General features: G+C 45.9%; 1 protein-coding gene across 1 annotated transcript; it reads right to left on the bottom strand.

Annotated features, from left to right (window-relative positions):
• Positions 1 to 417: 417 nt before the first annotated feature.
• LOC310702434 (uncharacterized protein) lies at positions 418 to 16106 on the bottom strand (the record flags this gene model as incomplete). Its single annotated transcript, XM_083493909.1, has 4 exons — positions 16031 to 16106; positions 13452 to 14503; positions 8668 to 8729; positions 418 to 544 (listed from the first exon to the last, which is right to left on the bottom strand). Exons 2-4 carry the CDS (start codon positions 14484 to 14486, stop codon positions 418 to 420), a joined length of 1224 nt encoding a protein of 407 aa, XP_083350035.1. The 5' UTR covers positions 14487 to 14503; positions 16031 to 16106.
• Between the last annotated feature and the right edge of the window lie 3017 nt (positions 16107 to 19123).

Raw genomic sequence — 19123 nt, forward strand, 5'->3', positions numbered from 1 at the left:
CTAGCTTTCTCATAACTTTCAACTATCAGGGCCTCATCACCTTCACTATCCTGGTCTCTTCAGCTCAGATGGCGGCAGTGATGATTGTCACTGTCTCATCTTACTTTCCTACAGCACTATGTGAATACAGAAGCCACCATCAGCCATGGTGTCCTTCTGACATTTCCCATAATATGCCGCCTTGTTTATCAATCCAACCACTAATAGACACTTTGCAGGGCTTTTAGGTCGAAGCACTTCATTAGCGTTCCTACACTATTAGTTGGTGTTGAGTTTAACTGTCAAGACTTCCTATAATGAAACCTAGGCTTTATAGTTTGCTAAGGTGCTAAGAGAAAATAATATAAGAACCACCTGCTGAATATGGCCAGCATCATGTTCTCACAGTGGCCAATCAGATGCCCTAACGAGAAGTCTCTAAGGATCATCTTCTGCAGCTTCCACCAATATTACTGCCTCCGACTGTGAAGGCAAAGCCACCATGGCAAAGAGGAGAGTTAAGAGATCCTTTGCCCTTTCGCAGAATGAGCACCTCTTGGATTCTCTGGGTAGAGAGGATGGATATGAAAGCAATGAAGTGTGCAGTGCGCCCACATACACAAACACAGGCATGCACATGGAAGGCATATGCATTGTAAAGTGGTACCTCGGGTTACATACACTTCAGGTTACATACGCTTCAGGTTACAGACTCCGCTAACCCAGAAATAGTACCTCGGGTTAAGAACTTTGCTTCAGGATGAGAACAGAAATCGTGCTCCAATGGTGCGGCAGCAGGAGGAGGCCCCATTAGCTAAAGTGGTGCTTCAGGTTAAGAACAGTTTCTGGTTAAGAATGGACCTCCGGAACGAATTAAGTACTTAACCCGAGGTACCACTGTATTAGCAATTGTATCTGGCTGGCCACTGTGCTACAGGATGCTGGAATAGATAGATCATTGGCCGGATCCAATGGGCTATTCTTATTTCTCCACATCCATCCTTTCATTGCCTCTGTCCTTTCCCCAAATATCGAACTTTAGATTGTAAAACCCTTGGGGCAGAGACCTCTCCTCGTTAGCTGTTTGCTCCATAAATTGTTAAGCCGGCTCATGCTGCTGGATTAATCAGCATTAGCATTCAGAATATACATCCAGCTTTGTTTACATTCGCGTGTGCTATTATTGTTGTTTCTCTGCCCACATAGATTTCCTTCCGGCCGCGAGTTCGGACCATTTAATACTGCAAAATAAGCCAGCAATAAAGTGCTAATAGACTTGCCAATGGCAAATGTTATAATCTTCCCTCCAGCAGCCCCCTCCACCCCCATTAATTGTTCTCTGTTTACTTTGATACCCGAGGATTGCTCTGTTTTACAAGCGCATTGCCTAATTGTGTCACCTTGCACTGTAAGTGTGTCAGAGGGGAAACATTTGCAAGTGATTAGCTATGGACCTATGTGTTGCCAAATGTACGAGGTGCCTAGCCTTTTAGGATATAATTGTGATCTTTTAATATGTGCCCGTTGACCCAGGCTTGTTATTATCTATTATAGTTTATAATAATGTATCTCTTTATGATTAAATGATGAGGCCCGGCAGAACACTATGATTAGCATTTCAGTTATTTATAGATTATGTCAGAGCGGTAATAAACATAAAATGCTGTTAATGTGTGGCTAATGAAATCTGGACATGAACAAGTTTATGAATTGATATAATTCATTTGAGTGTTCTAACAGGAGCTGCTAGTTCTTCTCATAATTCAAAAGCTTAGCAGGGTTCACCGATTAGGTGGTAGACTAATTTGCAACGAAAAGTCAATGGGTTTCCATCGTCTTGGGCTATCATACACAGCATGGCTGATTGCATAAGGACTATACAAAGTAATTCTCATAAATATATTTATTAAGCTTAATCTGTTTTGTGGGGGGGAGGAGAGAAGACGGAGGTGGAATCTGCTTGGCGCGGCAGACTACGAGGGGGAAAGGCATCACGGCGGGCTTGGGAGCTGGTAAAAAAACCAACCCTGTCCGGATCAATGGTATTGCCATTTGCTCCTTATTTATTTATTTAAAAGCCGGTGATTCACGGTGAAGCGTAAACGAGGCCATAAAGCAGAATGCCCATGGTTTACATTGGAAATACATCTCTCTCCCTGCCAGCCACCCCAGCCACTTCTTCTCCCCAGCTTTCCCAAGCACAGAGAAAGTTGAGGGAAGTTATTCTTAAGCTTTATTATGTGGAACTGCAGGTCCAAGGATGAATACGGCCCTCCGGGTCTTGCCATTAGGCCCTCGGGTCTCCACACAGGCCCCTCCCCAGGTCTCGCTATTCACTTCCCGTGCTCCTTGAGAGCCAGTGTGGTGTAGTGGTTAAGAGCGGTAGTCTCGTAATCTGGGGAACCGGGTTCGCTTCCCCGCTCTTCCACATGCAGCTGCTGGGTGACCTGGGCTAGTCACACTTCTCTGAAGTCTCTCAGCCCCACTCACCTTACAGAGTGTTTGCTGTGAGGGAGGAAGGGAAAGGAGAATGTTAACCACTTTGAGACTCCTTAGGGTAGTGATAAAGTGGGATATCAAATCCAAACTTCTCCTCTTCTTCTTGTTCTTGTCCCTGCCAGCATATTTTTTGCTGGGATGCATCCTAAAATCATGATACAGTGGTACCTCAGGTTAAGAACTTAATTCGTTCTGGAGGTCCATTCCTAACCTGAAACTGTTCTTAACCTGAAGCACCACTTTAGCTAATGGGGCCTCCCGCTGCCACCGCGCCACTGCTGTGCGATTTCTGTTCCCATCCTGAAACAAAGTTCTTAACCCGAGGTACTATTTATGGGTTAGCGGAGTCTGTAACCTGAAGCGTATGTAACCCGAGGTACCACTGTAATGCCTCTTGCTTGATTGGATGGATGGATGGATGGATGGATGAAGAGGTGCCTTATACTGTGTCATGTGCTTTGATTCATCCAGCTTGCCACTGTCTGCACCGACTGGCAGCACCTTTCCAGAATTTCAGGCAGGTAACACTCCCAGACCATACCTGGAGATGGCTGGGGTGCTGTACCATTGAGGGACACAGGTGGTGCTGTGGTCTAAACCACAGAGCCTAGGGCTTGCCGATCAGAAGGTCGGCGGTTCAAATCCCATGACGGGGTGAGCTCCCGTTGCTCGGTCCCTGCTCCTGCCAACCTAGCAGTTCAAAAGCACGTCAAAGTGCAAGTAGATAAATAGGTACCGCTGTGGCGGGAAGGTAAACGGCGTTTCCATGCCCTGCTCTGGTTTGCCAGAAGCGGCTTAGTCATGCTGGCCACATGACCCAGAAACTGTACGCCTGCTCCCTCGGCCAGTAAAGCGAGATGAGCGCTGCAACCCCAGAATCGGTAACGACTGGACCTAATCGTCAGGTGTTCCTTTACCTTTTTACCATTGAGTTATGGCCCTTCCTGAATTTGAGGTAATGTGACAGTAATGTTGAAGGCCATGGAAATTTCCAGTGGGGTCTCATGAAATGGAATCTCCCTCTCCGAAGGCAGACATCTGTCTTTTTGTCCCTGGAGAGGGAGATTTGAAACATCCTATGGTGACTAGGATGCTCTCCCATGGACAATAGGACAGGTTTTAACAAGAACATGGACTTTAAAGAAGAACATGCCACAACCATCACCACCATTATGGGAAGCCCAGTCAGATGGGCGGCGTACAAATAATAAAATCGGGGGGGGGGGGTTCAGCTGGAACTCACAGAATCTCAGTTCTGGCATCTCTCAGGTGGGCACCATTGGCATTACAAGAGAAGAAGGGAGGCATTCAATGTGAGTTCTGACACCTCTTTTTCTAGAAAAATAGTGATGAATAAACTTCTCCTCCTCCTGCTCCTCCTCCTGCTCCTCCTGCTCCTCCTGCTCCTCCTGCTCCTCCTGCTCCTCCTCCTCCAAAATCAAAGCATCCCAGAACCTTTAAGAATGCATTGTGGGTAGCTAAGGAGGACAGTTCTGTATTTTCACTGGCCAGCACTAGAAAACTAAAATGGTCAGCACCCCATCCCGTTGCCTCTGGTGTTATCTGAAGACCTGTATTTTAGATAGCTCCCAGGAAACACATTTGAAAAACAAAAACAAAGCAGAAGTAAATGAATCCATCTTTGTTCAGAAAACCTGTTTTCCTCTCTTACAGTGCCTGGAGAAGAACACCACGTGAAACTGATGAGCTGTAGATTTTAAACCAAAGGTAAGAACATAAGAAGAGCCGGTCAGATCAGGCAGATCTAGTCCCACAGTGGCCAACCAGATGTCTGTGAAAACCAGCAAGCAGGATATATCGTGTCTTTCCATGTATAAGACTAGGTTTTTTCCTTAAAAAATGAAGCATAAAAATTGGGGTCATCTTATATATAGATGGGACGCGGGTGGCTCTGTGGGTTAAACCACAGAGCCTAGGGCTTGCTGATCAGAAGGTTGGCGGTTCGAATCCCCGCGATAGGGTGAGCTCCCGTTATTCAGTCCCAGCTCCTGCCAACCTAGCAGTTCAAAAGCACGTCAAAGTGCAAGTAGATAAATAGGTATCGCTCCGGCGGGAAGGTAAACAGCATTTCCGTGCGCTGCTCTGGTTTCACCAGAAGCGGCTTAGTCATGCTGGCTACATGACCGAGAAGCTGTACGCCAGCTCCCTTAGCCAATAAAGCGAGATGAGCACCGCAACCTCAGAGTCGTCCGCGACTGGACCTAATGGTCAGGGGTCCCTTTACCTTTTATATATGGGTAGTGGTGAGGTTGGACGGGCGATTGGTGACTTCTGTGAGCCAGAGATTGTCAGCAGCATTTTGGCGGGAGATTGGTTGTTGCGGCAAGTTCCGCAGGCTATTGCCAGCTGTTGCAGTTGGGCGGGCGATGTGCGTTTGCTGTTGGCGATGTGCGTGTGATCAGCCGTGATGGTCCTGTGGATGAGCAATTTTGGGGAACCTCTTCCCACAAAAAAACAGCTCAACAAGTCCGATCAACCCCCCCCCAAAAAAGCTCAACAATTTGGTGTCCCAATACATGAGGGCATGTTATACATGGGAAAGTACGGTAAATACAGATGCACTCTCCCCTCTTGTGGCTTCCATCAACTGGTATTCAGAATCATTGTTGCCTCTAACTGTGGAGGCAGAGAGTAACATTCCTGGCTAGCAGCCATATAATAATAATAATAATAATAATAATAATAATAATAATAATAATAATATATTATTTATACCCCACGCATCTGACTGGGTTTCACCAGCCACTCTGGGTGGCTTCCAACAGAATATTAAAATGCAATAATCTATTAAACGTTAAAAGCTTCCCTAAACAGATAGATAGATAGAGATAGATATAGATAGATAGATAGATAGACATAGATAGAGATAGATAGATAGATAGATGATAGACAGATAGATAGATAGATAGATAGATAGATAGATAGATGATAGATAGATAGATAGATAGATAGATAGATAGATAGATAGATGATAGATAGCCCTCTTCCTGCATGAAGGTACTTTTTTTTTTTTAGACAATCCATACTCATGTTTGAGAAGTAGCTTCCACAGATGCTCATGGGGTTTGATGGCCTATAAAGGGAATTGGATTAAATTTGTGGAGAATGCACCTGTCAGGGGTTCAGGAGCAGAGGCGAGGGCAAGGGAGGAAACAGAGAGCGAGGGGGAGGAGTCCAAAGAAAAGATGAGTGATGACGACGACCCGAGATCTCCGAGTCTTTCCAGTGAATCAGAAGATTCACAGAAAGGAGCGCCAGTGGCCAGAGCAAGGGGGGAGCCTAGGGGGACACCCCAGGAAGAAGGGTCCAGAGGGGGTTCAGAGGGCAGCAGTTGGAAATCGGGGCCAGCATCCCCAACAGAGCGCAGTGGAGAGGAAGGGCGCCAAGTATCGAGCTCCGGCGGCTCGCCGCAGGGGGGAGGGCATGAGTCAGGAGTGGCCACACCTCCATCGGGGAGCGAAGAAATGGTCAAGAGGAAAGTGGAAGGTTGGGCGCACGCGCCAAGTTCAAATGCACAGGAAGGCGGCGCAGTAAGCAGCCCGGAAAGGGAGCCAGGTCCTAAAGCCCGACGCAAGGAGACAGAAGGGTCCGGGGGGTCAGCGTCAGAAGAGTCCAGGAAGGAAGAGACCACGGGGGGCAGAGGGACCCAGAGAAGAACGGTCAGGCGGAAAAGGTGGAGTAAGGCTAGGGTATTAAGTTGGTGTACAGGAGGCGGGGACTCAGACGGAGCTTCGCCGGTCTAGCTTATAAGACGTAGAGCTGCACGCGGCAGATTGGAAATGGAAACTGTAACTCAATAAAGACTTTTATAAAGTGAACGCTGGCTAGCGTGATCCTCTGTGAGCTAGGATCTGTGAGCAGCTCTGACAGCACCTATTTGGCACTTGTTTGCTATGATACCTAAATGCTAGAGATACCTCTAAAATGTGTTCCAGAAAGTGCATCTGGAGGAAGATCTCCAGATATAGGGCATTATATAAATTCAATAAATCATCATCATCATCATCATCATTCTCTTCCTTATTTTTTAGCCTGACTCAACATTTGAACCACCGTGTGCCTTGAACTCTAATCTTCCTAATCAGTTTCTCCCTCTGTGTGTGCTTGCATTGCACAGTATCATTTGCAAGCTCAGTATCTCAGTATCATTTGCAAGCTACAGCCATCCCTTCCTTGCTGTACATAAATCTTTCCCTTCTGCTTCTGTACAAACATACAAGACTCCTGGCATTATCATGCGCAGCCTGGTGTTCCAACTATATTTCCTTGATACTTGCCGAAAAGGGTTGTGTCAAAATCAAAGCATCCCAGAGCCTTTAAGGTTGCATTGTGGATACCTAAGGAGGACTGTTCTATTATGCTTTCATTGGGTGCTAGGAAACTGGCCTGGTCAGCATCCCATGGCCTCTTTCATTTTGTAAACATGACATAGGGGGGCTAAGCATCACTCAAAGAGCTTGAGCTTGGGGGCCAGCAGCCTGATCTGCAATGTTGTTGTTTAGCCGTTTAGCCGTGTCTGACTCTTTGTGACCACATGGACCAGAGCACGCCAGGCACTTCTGTCTTCCACTGCCTCCCGCAGTTTGGTCAAACTCATGCTGGTAGCTTCGAGAACACTGTCCAACCATCTCGTCCTCTGTCGTCCCCTTCTCCTTGTGCCCTCCATCTTTCCCAACATCAGGGTCTTTTCCAGGGAGTCTTCTCTTCTCATGAGGTGGCCAAAGTATTGGAGCCTCAGCTTCAGGATCTGTCCTTCCAGTGAGCACTCAGGGCTGATTTCCTTCCGAATGGATAGGTTTGATCCTCTTGCAGTCCATGAGACTCTCAAGAGTCTCCTCCAGCACCATAATTCAAAAGCATCAATTCTTCGGCGACCAGCCTTCTTTATGGTCCAGCTCTCACTTCCATACATCACTACTGGGAAAACCATAGCTTGACACAACCTGACCAGTCCAACAAAGTTGATGTTGAAGAATCATTGCTTCAACACTGGTGATCCTTGCTTCTTCCAGTACACTGGTATTTGTTCGCCTGTCTTCCCAAGTGATGTGTAATTTTTTTCAGAGACACCATTGATGGAATCTTTTGAGGAGTTGGAGATGGCGTTTATGTGGCCCATGTTTCACAATGGCCCCAGGAGCTATAGAGGCAGTGCAGACCAGAACTGTACACCTCATTCTGTGTAATGTTTACAATGGCTCTTTATGCAGCAGCCCTGTTCTGCATGACCAAGTGGGTGCAGAATCTCGTACTACACACACAGCAATATCAGAGCAATCTGTACACTCCAGGGTGAAAGGCCCGCCACAAAATATTGGGGCTGATATCATTTTGAAGGAAGCATTAAGCAACGAGACAGATTTCCTCCCAGCACTGAGGGCAATGGCTAATTATTCAGTGTCCTTTGGACCGGGGTATCTCATAGTTCACAACTAAAGGTTGAGAAGATAAATTTGTTTTCTCCTTATGTGGGTTTGATCGAGCGACTATCGAGTGTGAGAAAATGATGGTGCCACCCAATGCGAGCAGTTGAAGCTCTGATGAAATGGCCGAGGGAGCAGTTTATCAGCATTTGTTTAGCTCTGGAAAATAAAATATGTGAGCTACATTTGAATGGGACACTCCATCCACGGGAATCGTGTGTTCCATCACTCCGACAAAGCAGGAACGCTTTCCGCAGATAATATATAAAAGAGGCATTGTAGTGTAACAATATCTGCATGTTGCTTAACAGTGGGTGGTCTGGTATGTGTCCCCCGCCCCCCTTGGATACATTATTGATTCTGTATAACAAGAGCTGTTTCAACTCTGCTGCAGGTGTGTGTGTGTGTGTGTGTGTGTGTGTGCATCATGTACCTCTAACATGCCGGCTTTATGATCTGCCACCTTAGGGTGCACATATCTGTCAATTGCAGTTACTCCTAGCTTCCCATTTTCCCAACCTTTGCTTTACCACACACCGTATTTTTCGCTCCATAAGACACACTTTTTTCCTCCTAAAAAATAAGGGGAAATGTGAGTGCGTCTTATGGAGTGAATGACACTGCGCAGAGAGATAGAGCTGCGCAGTGCCCCTTCAGTGAAGCAGGAGAAGGAACGGAGCCCCTTCGATTCCTCCTCCCGCTTCTCTGAAGGGGCGCTGCGCAGCTCTCCCTCTCTGTGCAGCACCTGTCCTGTGAAGCCGGGGACTCCTTCTGTTCCTCTTCCAGCTTCGCGGCGACCCGCCTGTCCTGGAAGCCGGAGGAGGAACAGAAAGGTCTCCTTCTGTTCCTTCTCCAGCTGTGGGGCGCTGCACAGTTCTCCCTCTCTGCGCAGTGCCTCTCCTGTGAAGGAGAGGTGCTTTGCAGAGAGAGAAAACTGCGCAGTGCCCTTTCAGTGATGCGCCTGCCCTGGCTTCAGCCTTAGCCGTGTGCAGCCTCTTCGGGCTGAGGGAGCCTTCATCCCACTGCCCTGAAGAGGCTTGGCGCAGTTATCCCAGAAGCCAGAACAGCCACACAGTACCCCAGAAGCCAGATCCCTCTTGCTGTTCTGGCTTCTGGGATTCAGAATAATTTTTTCTTGTTTTCCTCCTCCCAAAACTAGGTGCGCCTTATGGTCTGGTGCATCTTTTATAGTGAAAAATACGGTACATATTATTTTTTAAGTCCTCACGGAAATTTGTCAGCATTTTTATGTACAGTTCTCTTAATGTACACATTTTTGGAATGCAATTTCCCTCATGGAAATGTTTTTGAAAGCAACTTTCCCTCATCTAATGCACTTCATATATTTTCACTAATGAATGCATTTTTTATGCACAGTTTTCCCTATAAACACCATCTCTATTGTCTTTTCAGTGTCAATCCAAGGCCTTCCCATTTCAGCGAACCTTTTAAGGGTGTGTGTTTTTGTCCTAGTCTGTATTTGAAATCACCCCCTCCGCCCCCGAAATTGTTTCAGTTTGTTTTTAATATTGGAAATGTTTTCTGTGGGGGTATTTTTATTGTTGATACTTTTATTCTCAAAAGGCCTTGATAAGTTTCACAGGAAGTGGTTCAAAAATAGAATGAAATCAATCAATATTAAATAAATATTACAAATATTACTTCTTTTTGCTGTTGGGGAACAACATCACAAAATTCAGAGAAGCGTTCCGTTTTTAAGGATAGCTGTGTTTTGGTTCACACGTTCAAGAAGCATAAATTCACATCACCAGGTAAACAAAACCAACTGCCCCCTCTGCATTTCCACCTGTGAATGGTATACAAAATCTTCCTCAATATACAAAATTATAATATGAAGTTTACTGCTGTAAGATGCAGCGATGGCTCCAACAGGTCAGAAGGCTTGCTTAAAAATGGAATAAGACAATTAATGGAGAAACGATCAATCACAATCTATTAGCTTTGATATCTGATGGAAATCTCCATGTTTAAAGGATGGCACATCTCTGAATGCCAATCACCAATGTTAGGGGGTGCCAGGGAAGTGCCATCAGCTCAGAGGCAGGAGGTGGAAGGGCAGTTGTGTTGCAGGGAACCTCCGAAGATCTTGCGAAGTAGTTCTTCCTCTGGCGAGGGATCAGAAGATGCTAGGGAGAGCCTCAACACTGAGCCTGAGCAAAGCGGAGGGGAGGCAAGTCCCCCTTTGCCAGCGCCCATTCTGCGCAGTAGTCTTTGGCGCAGAGAGGGGAGGAGAAGGTTGGGGGTCACACGGCTGTTATGCTGGGGAAAGTATAAGGACTGCCCACTCCCAGATTCTGCTAGTGACTGAGCAGACATGGACTTGAGACGCTCTGCACTGTAAATAGTTTGTACAGATAATAAAGCCTGGAAAAGACAGGTTGGAGTCTTGCCTGTTTGTTCTCGAGCAACCACACCAGCAGCTGACATGGGGATGTTTTTTTGGGGGATGAACCCCAAATCCTTTGTTCTAAGCCTCAGATCTCATACCCCTTTCCTTACCTTTAAATAGTAGTAGTAGTAGTAGTAGTAGCAGTAGTAGTAGTAGTAGTAATAATAATAATACAGTGGTACCTCGGGTTACATACGCTTCAGGTTACATATGCTTCAGGTTACAGACTCCGCTAACCCAGAAATAGTGCTTCAGGTTAAGAACTTTGCTTCAGAATGAAAACAGAAATCGTGCTCCGGCAGCGCGGTGGCAGCAGGAGGCCTCATTAGCTAAACTGGTGCTTCAGGTTAAGAACAGTTTCAGGTTAAGAACGGACCTCCGGAACGAATTAAGTACTTAACCTGAGGTACCACTATAATAATAATAATAATAATAATAATAATAATAATAATAATAATAATAATAATAATTCCTACTTTGCTTTCAGGACTGGAACCCTCACCCACCCAGTTCCTGAACTTCTGGTTCTAGAGCAAAGAGATTAGGGCTTCACAGGTACAATTCCAACATCACAATGTGCCCCCCACCCAAAACCAGAGAAATGGAGTGGACTAAACCACTGAGCCTCTTGGGATTGCTGATTGGAAGGTCAGCAGTTCAAATCCCTGTGACGGGGTGAGCTCCCGTTGCTCTGCCCCAGCTCCTGCCAACCTAGCAGTTCGAAAGCACACCAGTGCAAGTAGATAAATAGGTTCCGCTGCAGTGGGAATGTAAACGGCATTTCCATGCACTCTGGCACTCATCATGGTGTCCCGTTGTCCCAGGAGCAGTTTAGCCCTGCTAGCCATATAACCCGGAAAGCTGTCTGTGGACAAATACTGGCTCCCTCGGCCTGAAAAGTGAGATGAGAATTGCAACCCCATAGTTGCCTTTGACTGGGCTTAACCGTCCAGCGGTCCTTTTTTTAGCAGCAAGGCGTAGATGCAATGTGGATACAGTTGGTATGAGCCATGTGGCATTTCAGGAAGAGATATTTTGTGAATAGTGACTCTCAAAACAAATGAATGCCTAATGCAGTGGAGAGGAATCTGGGACCCCCAGATGTTGCTGTTCTCCTATCAGCTCTAGCCAGTGTGGAAAGGACTGTGGTCCAGGGGTAGGTCATCTGTCTTGCATGCAGAAGGTTGCAGGTTCAATCCCCAGCATCTCAAGATAGGGCTAGGAGAGAACTCCTCTGGATACCTGGAGAACCACCACCACTCATTGTGGACAATATGTTCAGCTGGGTCTGATGGGAGTTGTTTTCCAGCAATATCTAGAAGGGCCAAAGTTCCCCCATAGCTTTACAACAAGTTTGAAAGGTGGGAGAAGATGTTTGTAAGGTGTTATCTATGGGATGGTGTGTGTGAATCCATGGGATGGTGTGTGTGAAGACTCTTAAGAGCTGTTTACACAGATAAAAATGCTATGGAATTAATAGAGGGACTCAAGACAGGTGTGAGAGGGACTTAAAAGACCTCATTGCTATGGCCTTAGCAAGGAATTTGACGGAAATAACATCAAACTAGTATTTCAGCCTGGTTTTGCCATTTTAATTCAAATCAGAGTTGGCGCTTTTCGGGTTTGGTAATGTTTTGATTTTTTTTTCTTTTTTGAGTTTTTTTTTTTTTTTTGCTGTGTTTTATATAGCTTTCAGTGGTATTTTATTGTACATTTGGCAAGGCTTTCGAATCCGCTTTGGGAATATTTGTTTCTTTTAAGGCAGTATACAAATTAATGTGTGTGTGTGTCCATTTAACCTTATGTCCTCACAGCTCTGGTCTTAATCCTTGAACTGTGGTGCCCAGGACTGAATACATCACTCCTAATTGTAATTAATTAATTTAAATCTATGCAAATTAAAATTGCCTAGCACTGAGGAATATATATATATATATATATATATATGTTTTCGTAGATTTTCACGGGTACAGGAATGCAGGTTTTGGTGTCCTCGGGTGTCTTCCCGTGTAAAAGTTGGGGTGTCTAGGCGACGTTTCGACGAGGTCTCACTCGTCATCTTCAGGCTGGTGCTTTCGGCTTCTTGTTACTGGAACAGAGCGGGATCTCAGTGTTTGAGTTCCTATAAATACTGTAGAGGGGTGTGGTGTATTGCCTCAAAAGTTCTGGGCAGAGGGGAAGTTCCCAGGCTAGTGTTCTTTTCTTCTTTTGTTCCTTAATTACTTGAGGGATATCTTGAGTGATTTCTTGAGTGATATTCTGAGTACCACTTAGGTGGGTCATTAGGTGTGGATTAGTTGCTAAAGCCTTCGTGTCTTGACCTCTTGAATTTGTGAAGAGTTTTTCTGGGAAGATGGCTGTACTGCACTTAGTTGTGCTTTGGCTTGGCTTCGTGTATAGGGGCGAGCTGTGGTTTTGTGCCCTGTGCCAGCCAGATCTGTGTAGGGATTGCAGGGGGGTGCAGCATCCGGAGGTGCCACTATGGTTTGGTTACTGGATGGTGTCTGTAATTTATCTGTGGAGAGGGTCTGGGTTTGGGTCTGGTGTGGTTGATTGGTGGTGGCGTTCTGTGTGCCTCTGGATCTGGTGTCGGTTTTTGTGGGGAGGGCTAATTTCCAGATGTCTGGCAGGCGGGACGTGTCGTCACGCTTGTTCATGTTGTGAGGGTGTTTCTCTATCTCGATGGCTTCCATGATTATTCTCTTGTGGTGATGTTCCATGTTAAAGAGCAATTTGGAATCTGCAAAATTAATTTCGTGTCCTGTTTCTTTCATGTGTTGGAAAAGAGAGGAAGATTTTTCTTCTTTTTTGACGGCATTCTTGTGTTCTGCGATACGTGCATTTATTCGTCTGTTTGTTTGTCCAATGTACGTGGCTGGGCAGACTTTGCAGGGTATTTCATAGACCCCTTGGTTTTCCAACTGGATTTTATCTTTGGGGTTTCTGAGGATATTGGCTATTTTTTGGTTGGTGCAAAAGGCTGTTTTGATATTGTGTTTATGGAGGATTTTGCTAATTTTATCTGTAGTGCCCTTGATATAAGGAAGGAGGGCCATGCCATTGTTTTCTTCCGTGTCTTGGTTTTTGGGGGGTGTTTCTTTTTGGATTAGCTTCTTAACCCTGTTTTGCTGGTATCCATTGGCGATTAACACATTTGAGAGATTCTGTAACTCAGTTGTCAAGTGGTCTTTGTCAGCCAGGCGTTTGGTTCTGGAGATGAGGGTCTTGGCTACGGAGTTTATTTGTGCAGGGTGGTGGTGTGATTGAGCATGTAAGTAGCGGTTGGTGTGTGTTTTTTTCCGGTAGATAGTGTGTCCTAGGGAGCCATCAGGTTTTTTGTAGATTAGGACGTCAAGGAAGGGAAGCTGGTTGTTGGCTTCTATTTCCATAGTGAATTGTATTTTGGGGTGTAGGCTGTTGAGATGTGTGAGGAAGCTATCTAGTTTTTCTTTCCCGTGTGGCCAAATTACAAAGGTGTCGTCAACATATCTGAGCCAAAGTTTGGGTTTGTGTTCTGACTTGTCTAAAGCATTGGTTTCAAAGTGTTCCATGTACAGATTTGCGATGACCGGTGAGAGGGGTGATCCCATAGGTGCTCCTTCTATCTGTTTGTATCTTTGTCCATTGTGGATGAAGTACGTGTTGGTTAGGCAGTGGTTGGTCAGGTCCAGGATGTATTCGGGGGGATTGTATTTGTTTTGAATGGCTGTCAAGGCTTCATTAATGGGCACTTGTGTGAAGAGAGATACAACATCGAAGCTCACAAGTAGGTCATCGGGATGTAGGTTTTGCTTCTTTATTGTTTCTATGAACTGGAAGGAGTTTGTAACGTGTGAAGAGATGGATTCTGCATAGGGCTGAAGTTGCTTAGCGAGAAATTTAGCGAGATTTTGTAGAGGTGAGCCTATGGAGCTGACTATTGGTCTGAGTGGTGTTCCTTCTTTGTGTATCTTGGGGAGGCCGTAGAGTTTGGGGCATCTGGATGATTTTTCTCTGGGGATGATTCTTAGCTGGATTTCTTCACTGATAGGAGAGGCTTTTATTTTGGATTTGGTGGTTTTTTCCAGATAGGTGGTGGGATCTGTTTTTATAGGTTGGTAGGTAGGGTCTTGGAGTAGATTTGATAGTTTTGCTTGGTAGTCCGATGTGTTCATCACAACAGTGGCATTACCTTTGTCTGCTGGGAGAATGATTATGTTGTTGTCTTTCCTCAGGTTGGTGAGTGCTTTCTGTTCTTCTTTGTGTAAATTGCTTCTGGGTGGTTTGCTGGAGCAGAGGATGTTGGTGACTTCAAGTCTGATTTTATTGGCTTCATCTGGGTTGATTTTGGTTAGGCTAGCTTCGACTCCGCATATGATGTTTTCCGTGGGGATGCGTCTCGGGGTAACTGCAAAGTTGAAACCTTTGGAGAGTACTTTGGTTTCAGTTGAGGTGAGGATCCTGTCTGATATGTTATGTACTGTTTGTTTCATGGGTTGTTGTGGAGGGTGGCTGGGCTTCTGGCGTCTCTCTAGTTTGTGGAGTTTGTTGGTGTGTGTGTCTGTCTTATGTGAGGTCTCAGTTTCAGCTCTCCAGACGGCTAGTTGTTTGCATTTGTCCCAGAGTGCAGGGTGGATTTTGTTACAGAGTTTGAGGTGAAGAGTGAGCAGATCTTTGTTGGTTTGGTTTAGTAGGTATCTTTTCTTATGTAGTTCGTTTCTGATTAGGGATAGTTCAGTTCGTTTCAGGATCCTTTCGGTAGCTGGGGTTTTAGAGTGGAATTTAAGTTGGAAGCATGTGGGAATTAAGTTGTTGTCTCGGCAGTTGCGTAGGAACAAGAGATCACATAAGATGGTGGCTCTTCGGATTTCTAGTTTCTCGTAGGTTCTTGTCAGCTGGAAGGTTTCCTCCCCGTAGAGGTGAGATATTTGTTTTCGTAGATTTTCACGGGTACAGGAATGCAGGTTTTGGTGTCCTCGGGTGTCTTCCCGTGTAAAAGTTGGGGTGTCTAGGCGACGTTTCGACGAGGTCTCACTCGTCATCTTCAGGCTGGTGCTTTCGGCTTCTTGTTACTGGAACAGAGCGGGATCTCAGTGTTTGAGTTAAACCAAACCAACAAAGATCTGCTCACTCTTCACCTCAAACTCTGTAACAAAATCCACCCTGCACTCTGGGACAAATGCAAACAACTAGCCGTCTGGAGAGCTGAAACTGAGACCTCACATAAGACAGACACACACACCAACAAACTCCACAAACTAGAGAGACGCCAGAAGCCCAGCCACCCTCCACAACAACCCATGAAACAAACAGTACATAACATATCAGACAGGATCCTCACCTCAACTGAAACCAAAGTACTCTCCAAAGGTTTCAACTTTGCAGTTACCCCGAGACGCATCCCCACGGAAAACATCATATGCGGAGTCGAAGCTAGCCTAACCAAAATCAACCCAGATGAAGCCAATAAAATCAGACTTGAAGTCACCAACATCCTCTGCTCCAGCAAACCACCCAGAAGCAATTTACACAAAGAAGAACAGAAAGCACTCACCAACCTGAGGAAAGACAACAACATAATCATTCTCCCAGCAGACAAAGGTAATGCCACTGTTGTGATGAACACATCGGACTACCAAGCAAAACTATCAAATCTACTCCAAGACCCTACCTACCAACCTATAAAAACAGATCCCACCACCTATCTGGAAAAAACCACCAAATCCAAAATAAAAGCCTCTCCTATCAGTGAAGAAATCCAGCTAAGAATCATCCCCAGAGAAAAATCATCCAGATGCCCCAAACTCTACGGCCTCCCCAAGATACACAAAGAAGGAACACCACTCAGACCAATAGTCAGCTCCATAGGCTCACCTCTACAAAATCTCGCTAAATTTCTCGCTAAGCAACTTCAGCCCTATGCAGAATCCATCTCTTCACACGTTACAAACTCCTTCCAGTTCATAGAAACAATAAAGAAGCAAAACCTACATCCCGATGACCTACTTGTGAGCTTCGATGTTGTATCTCTCTTCACACAAGTGCCCATTAATGAAGCCTTGACAGCCATTCAAAACAAATACAATCCCCCCGAATACATCCTGGACCTGACCAACCACTGCCTAACCAACACGTACTTCATCCACAATGGACAAAGATACAAACAGATAGAAGGAGCACCTATGGGATCACCCCTCTCACCGGTCATCGCAAATCTGTACATGGAACACTTTGAAACCAATGCTTTAGACAAGTCAGAACACAAACCCAAACTTTGGCTCAGATATGTTGACGACACCTTTGTAATTTGGCCACACGGGAAAGAAAAACTAGATAGCTTCCTCACACATCTCAACAGCCTACACCCCAAAATACAATTCACTATGGAAATAGAAGCCAACAACCAGCTTCCCTTCCTTGACGTCCTAATCTACAAAAAACCTGATGGCTCCCTAGGACACACTATCTACCGGAAAAAAACACACACCAACCGCTACTTACATGCTCAATCACACCACCACCCTGCACAAATAAACTCCGTAGCCAAGACCCTCATCTCCAGAACCAAACGCCTGGCTGACAAAGACCACTTGACAACTGAGTTACAGAATCTCTCAAATGTGTTAATCGCCAATGGATACCAGCAAAACAGGGTTAAGAAGCTAATCCAAAAAGAAACACCCCCCAAAAACCAAGACACGGAAGAAAACAATGGCATGGCCCTCCTTCCTTATATCAAGGGCACTACAGATAAAATTAGCAAAATCCTCCATAAACACAATATCAAAACAGCCTTTTGCACCAACCAAAAAATAGCCAATATCCTCAGAAACCCCAAAGATAAAATCCAGTTGGAAAACCAAGGGGTCTATGAAATACCCTGCAAAGTCTGCCCAGCCACGTACATTGGACAAACAAACAGACGAATAAATGCACGTATCGCAGAACACAAGAATGCCGTCAAAAAAGAAGAAAAATCTTCCTCTCTTTTCCAACACATGAAAGAAACAGGACACGAAATTAATTTTGCAGATTCCAAATTGCTCTTTAACATGGAACATCACCACAAGAGAATAATCATGGAAGCCATCGAGATAGAGAAACACCCTCACAACATGAACAAGCGTGACGACACGTCCCGCCTGCCAGACATCTGGAAATTAGCCCTCCCCACAAAAACCGACACCAGATCCAGAGGCACACAGAACGCCACCACCAATCAACCACACCAGACCCAAACCCAGACCCTCTCCACAGATAAATTACAGACACCATCCAGTAACCAAACCATAGTGGCACCTCCGGATGCTGCACCCCCCTGCAATCCCTACACAGATCTGGCTGGCACAGGGCACAAAACCACAGCTCGCCCCTATACACGAAGCCAAGCCAAAGCACAACTAAGTGCAGTACAGCCATCTTCCCAGAAAAACTCTTCACAAATTCAAGAGGTCAAGACACGAAGGCTTTAGCAACTAATCCACACCTAATGACCCACCTAAGTGGTACTCAGAATATCACTCAAGAAATCACTCAAGATATCCCTCAAGTAATTAAGGAACAAAAGAAGAAAAGAACACTAGCCTGGGAACTTCCCCTCTGCCCAGAACTTTTGAGGCAATACACCACACCCCTCTACAGTATTTATAGGAACTCAAACACTGAGATCCCGCTCTGTTCCAGTAACAAGAAGCCGAAAGCACCAGCCTGAAGATGACGAGTGAGACCTCGTCGAAACGTCGCCTAGACACCCCAACTTTTACACGGGAAGACACCCGAGGACACCAAAACCTGCATATATATATATATATATATATATATATAACCTAGCCATGTGGTAATTTGTGATGCAGCACCCTGGATGATGCAATGGGAGACCTGGGTTCATGACCACAAACAGTGAAGCGAGGAGCAAATTGCCAAAGAAAGAGATAGGAAGCAATCCAGATAATGGGGGAGCAACAGCTGATCTTTCGTTATGTTCTCTTTTCCGGGGAGTGGAGTTTTATGAGGAGAGACGCACTGGTCTGGCTTTGGCAGAGAGCGTGGAAAAGGGGAGGTCACGGTCAAGGTGGGGAGCTGACATTAGTGATGCACGTGATAAGTTGCGTGGCGAGTTCCCGCCTCCCACCAGTAGAAATAAAGACACGTGACACCATTATTTTAGGTTAATGGGCTAAAATTGGCCACAACTTTATTGGTTACAGGTAAAGAGCGGTATTGGCTTAGGCATTGGTCCTATCCGACTATCCGGCTTCAGCCTGTTTGCTTGAAGACCAGGAAGGGTTAACACCAGCAGGGGGAGCCCTGCTGATGCACATCAACTAGGGACTCCCCCGGGGTCACCGCTCGGGGGCGCGCTTTAGGCCCTGGCCTCCATAGGCTTTCCTTCAGCCGTGTGGCACTCTCAGCCTCCCTTTGATTGAAGCTGCAGTAGCTTCGGCCACACAGCTCTACACCCCCCCCCCATGCTCAGAGTAGACAGAGGCTTGCTGCTCGGGTTCCCCGATGCTTCTCTCCTCGCAGCTCCAGCAAGCAGCCTGCCTGCACGCTGACGGAAAGATCGAGCGGAGCCTCAAACTTGGTCAACGGCATGGAAGGCGCTCTTCCAAGCGCTTGTGCCTGCAAACCAACTCTAGAGAGATAATGGAAACAAAACGAAAAGCTAAAGAGAAAACACAAAAACTCCTGAGCCCAGCAGTCTAGAAAACCTCAGCAGCTGAACGGCCAAAAGAGGGAGATCCCGGGCCCGGCTTGCCTTAAGTGAGGCAAGCCACACACCCCGAGCCAGCCGATTGGCTGGCTCAGGTGA

Source organism: Podarcis liolepis, assembly GCF_965112155.1.
Source record: "Podarcis liolepis genome assembly, chromosome: 3".
NCBI lineage: Eukaryota > Metazoa > Chordata > Lepidosauria > Squamata > Lacertidae > Podarcis > Podarcis liolepis.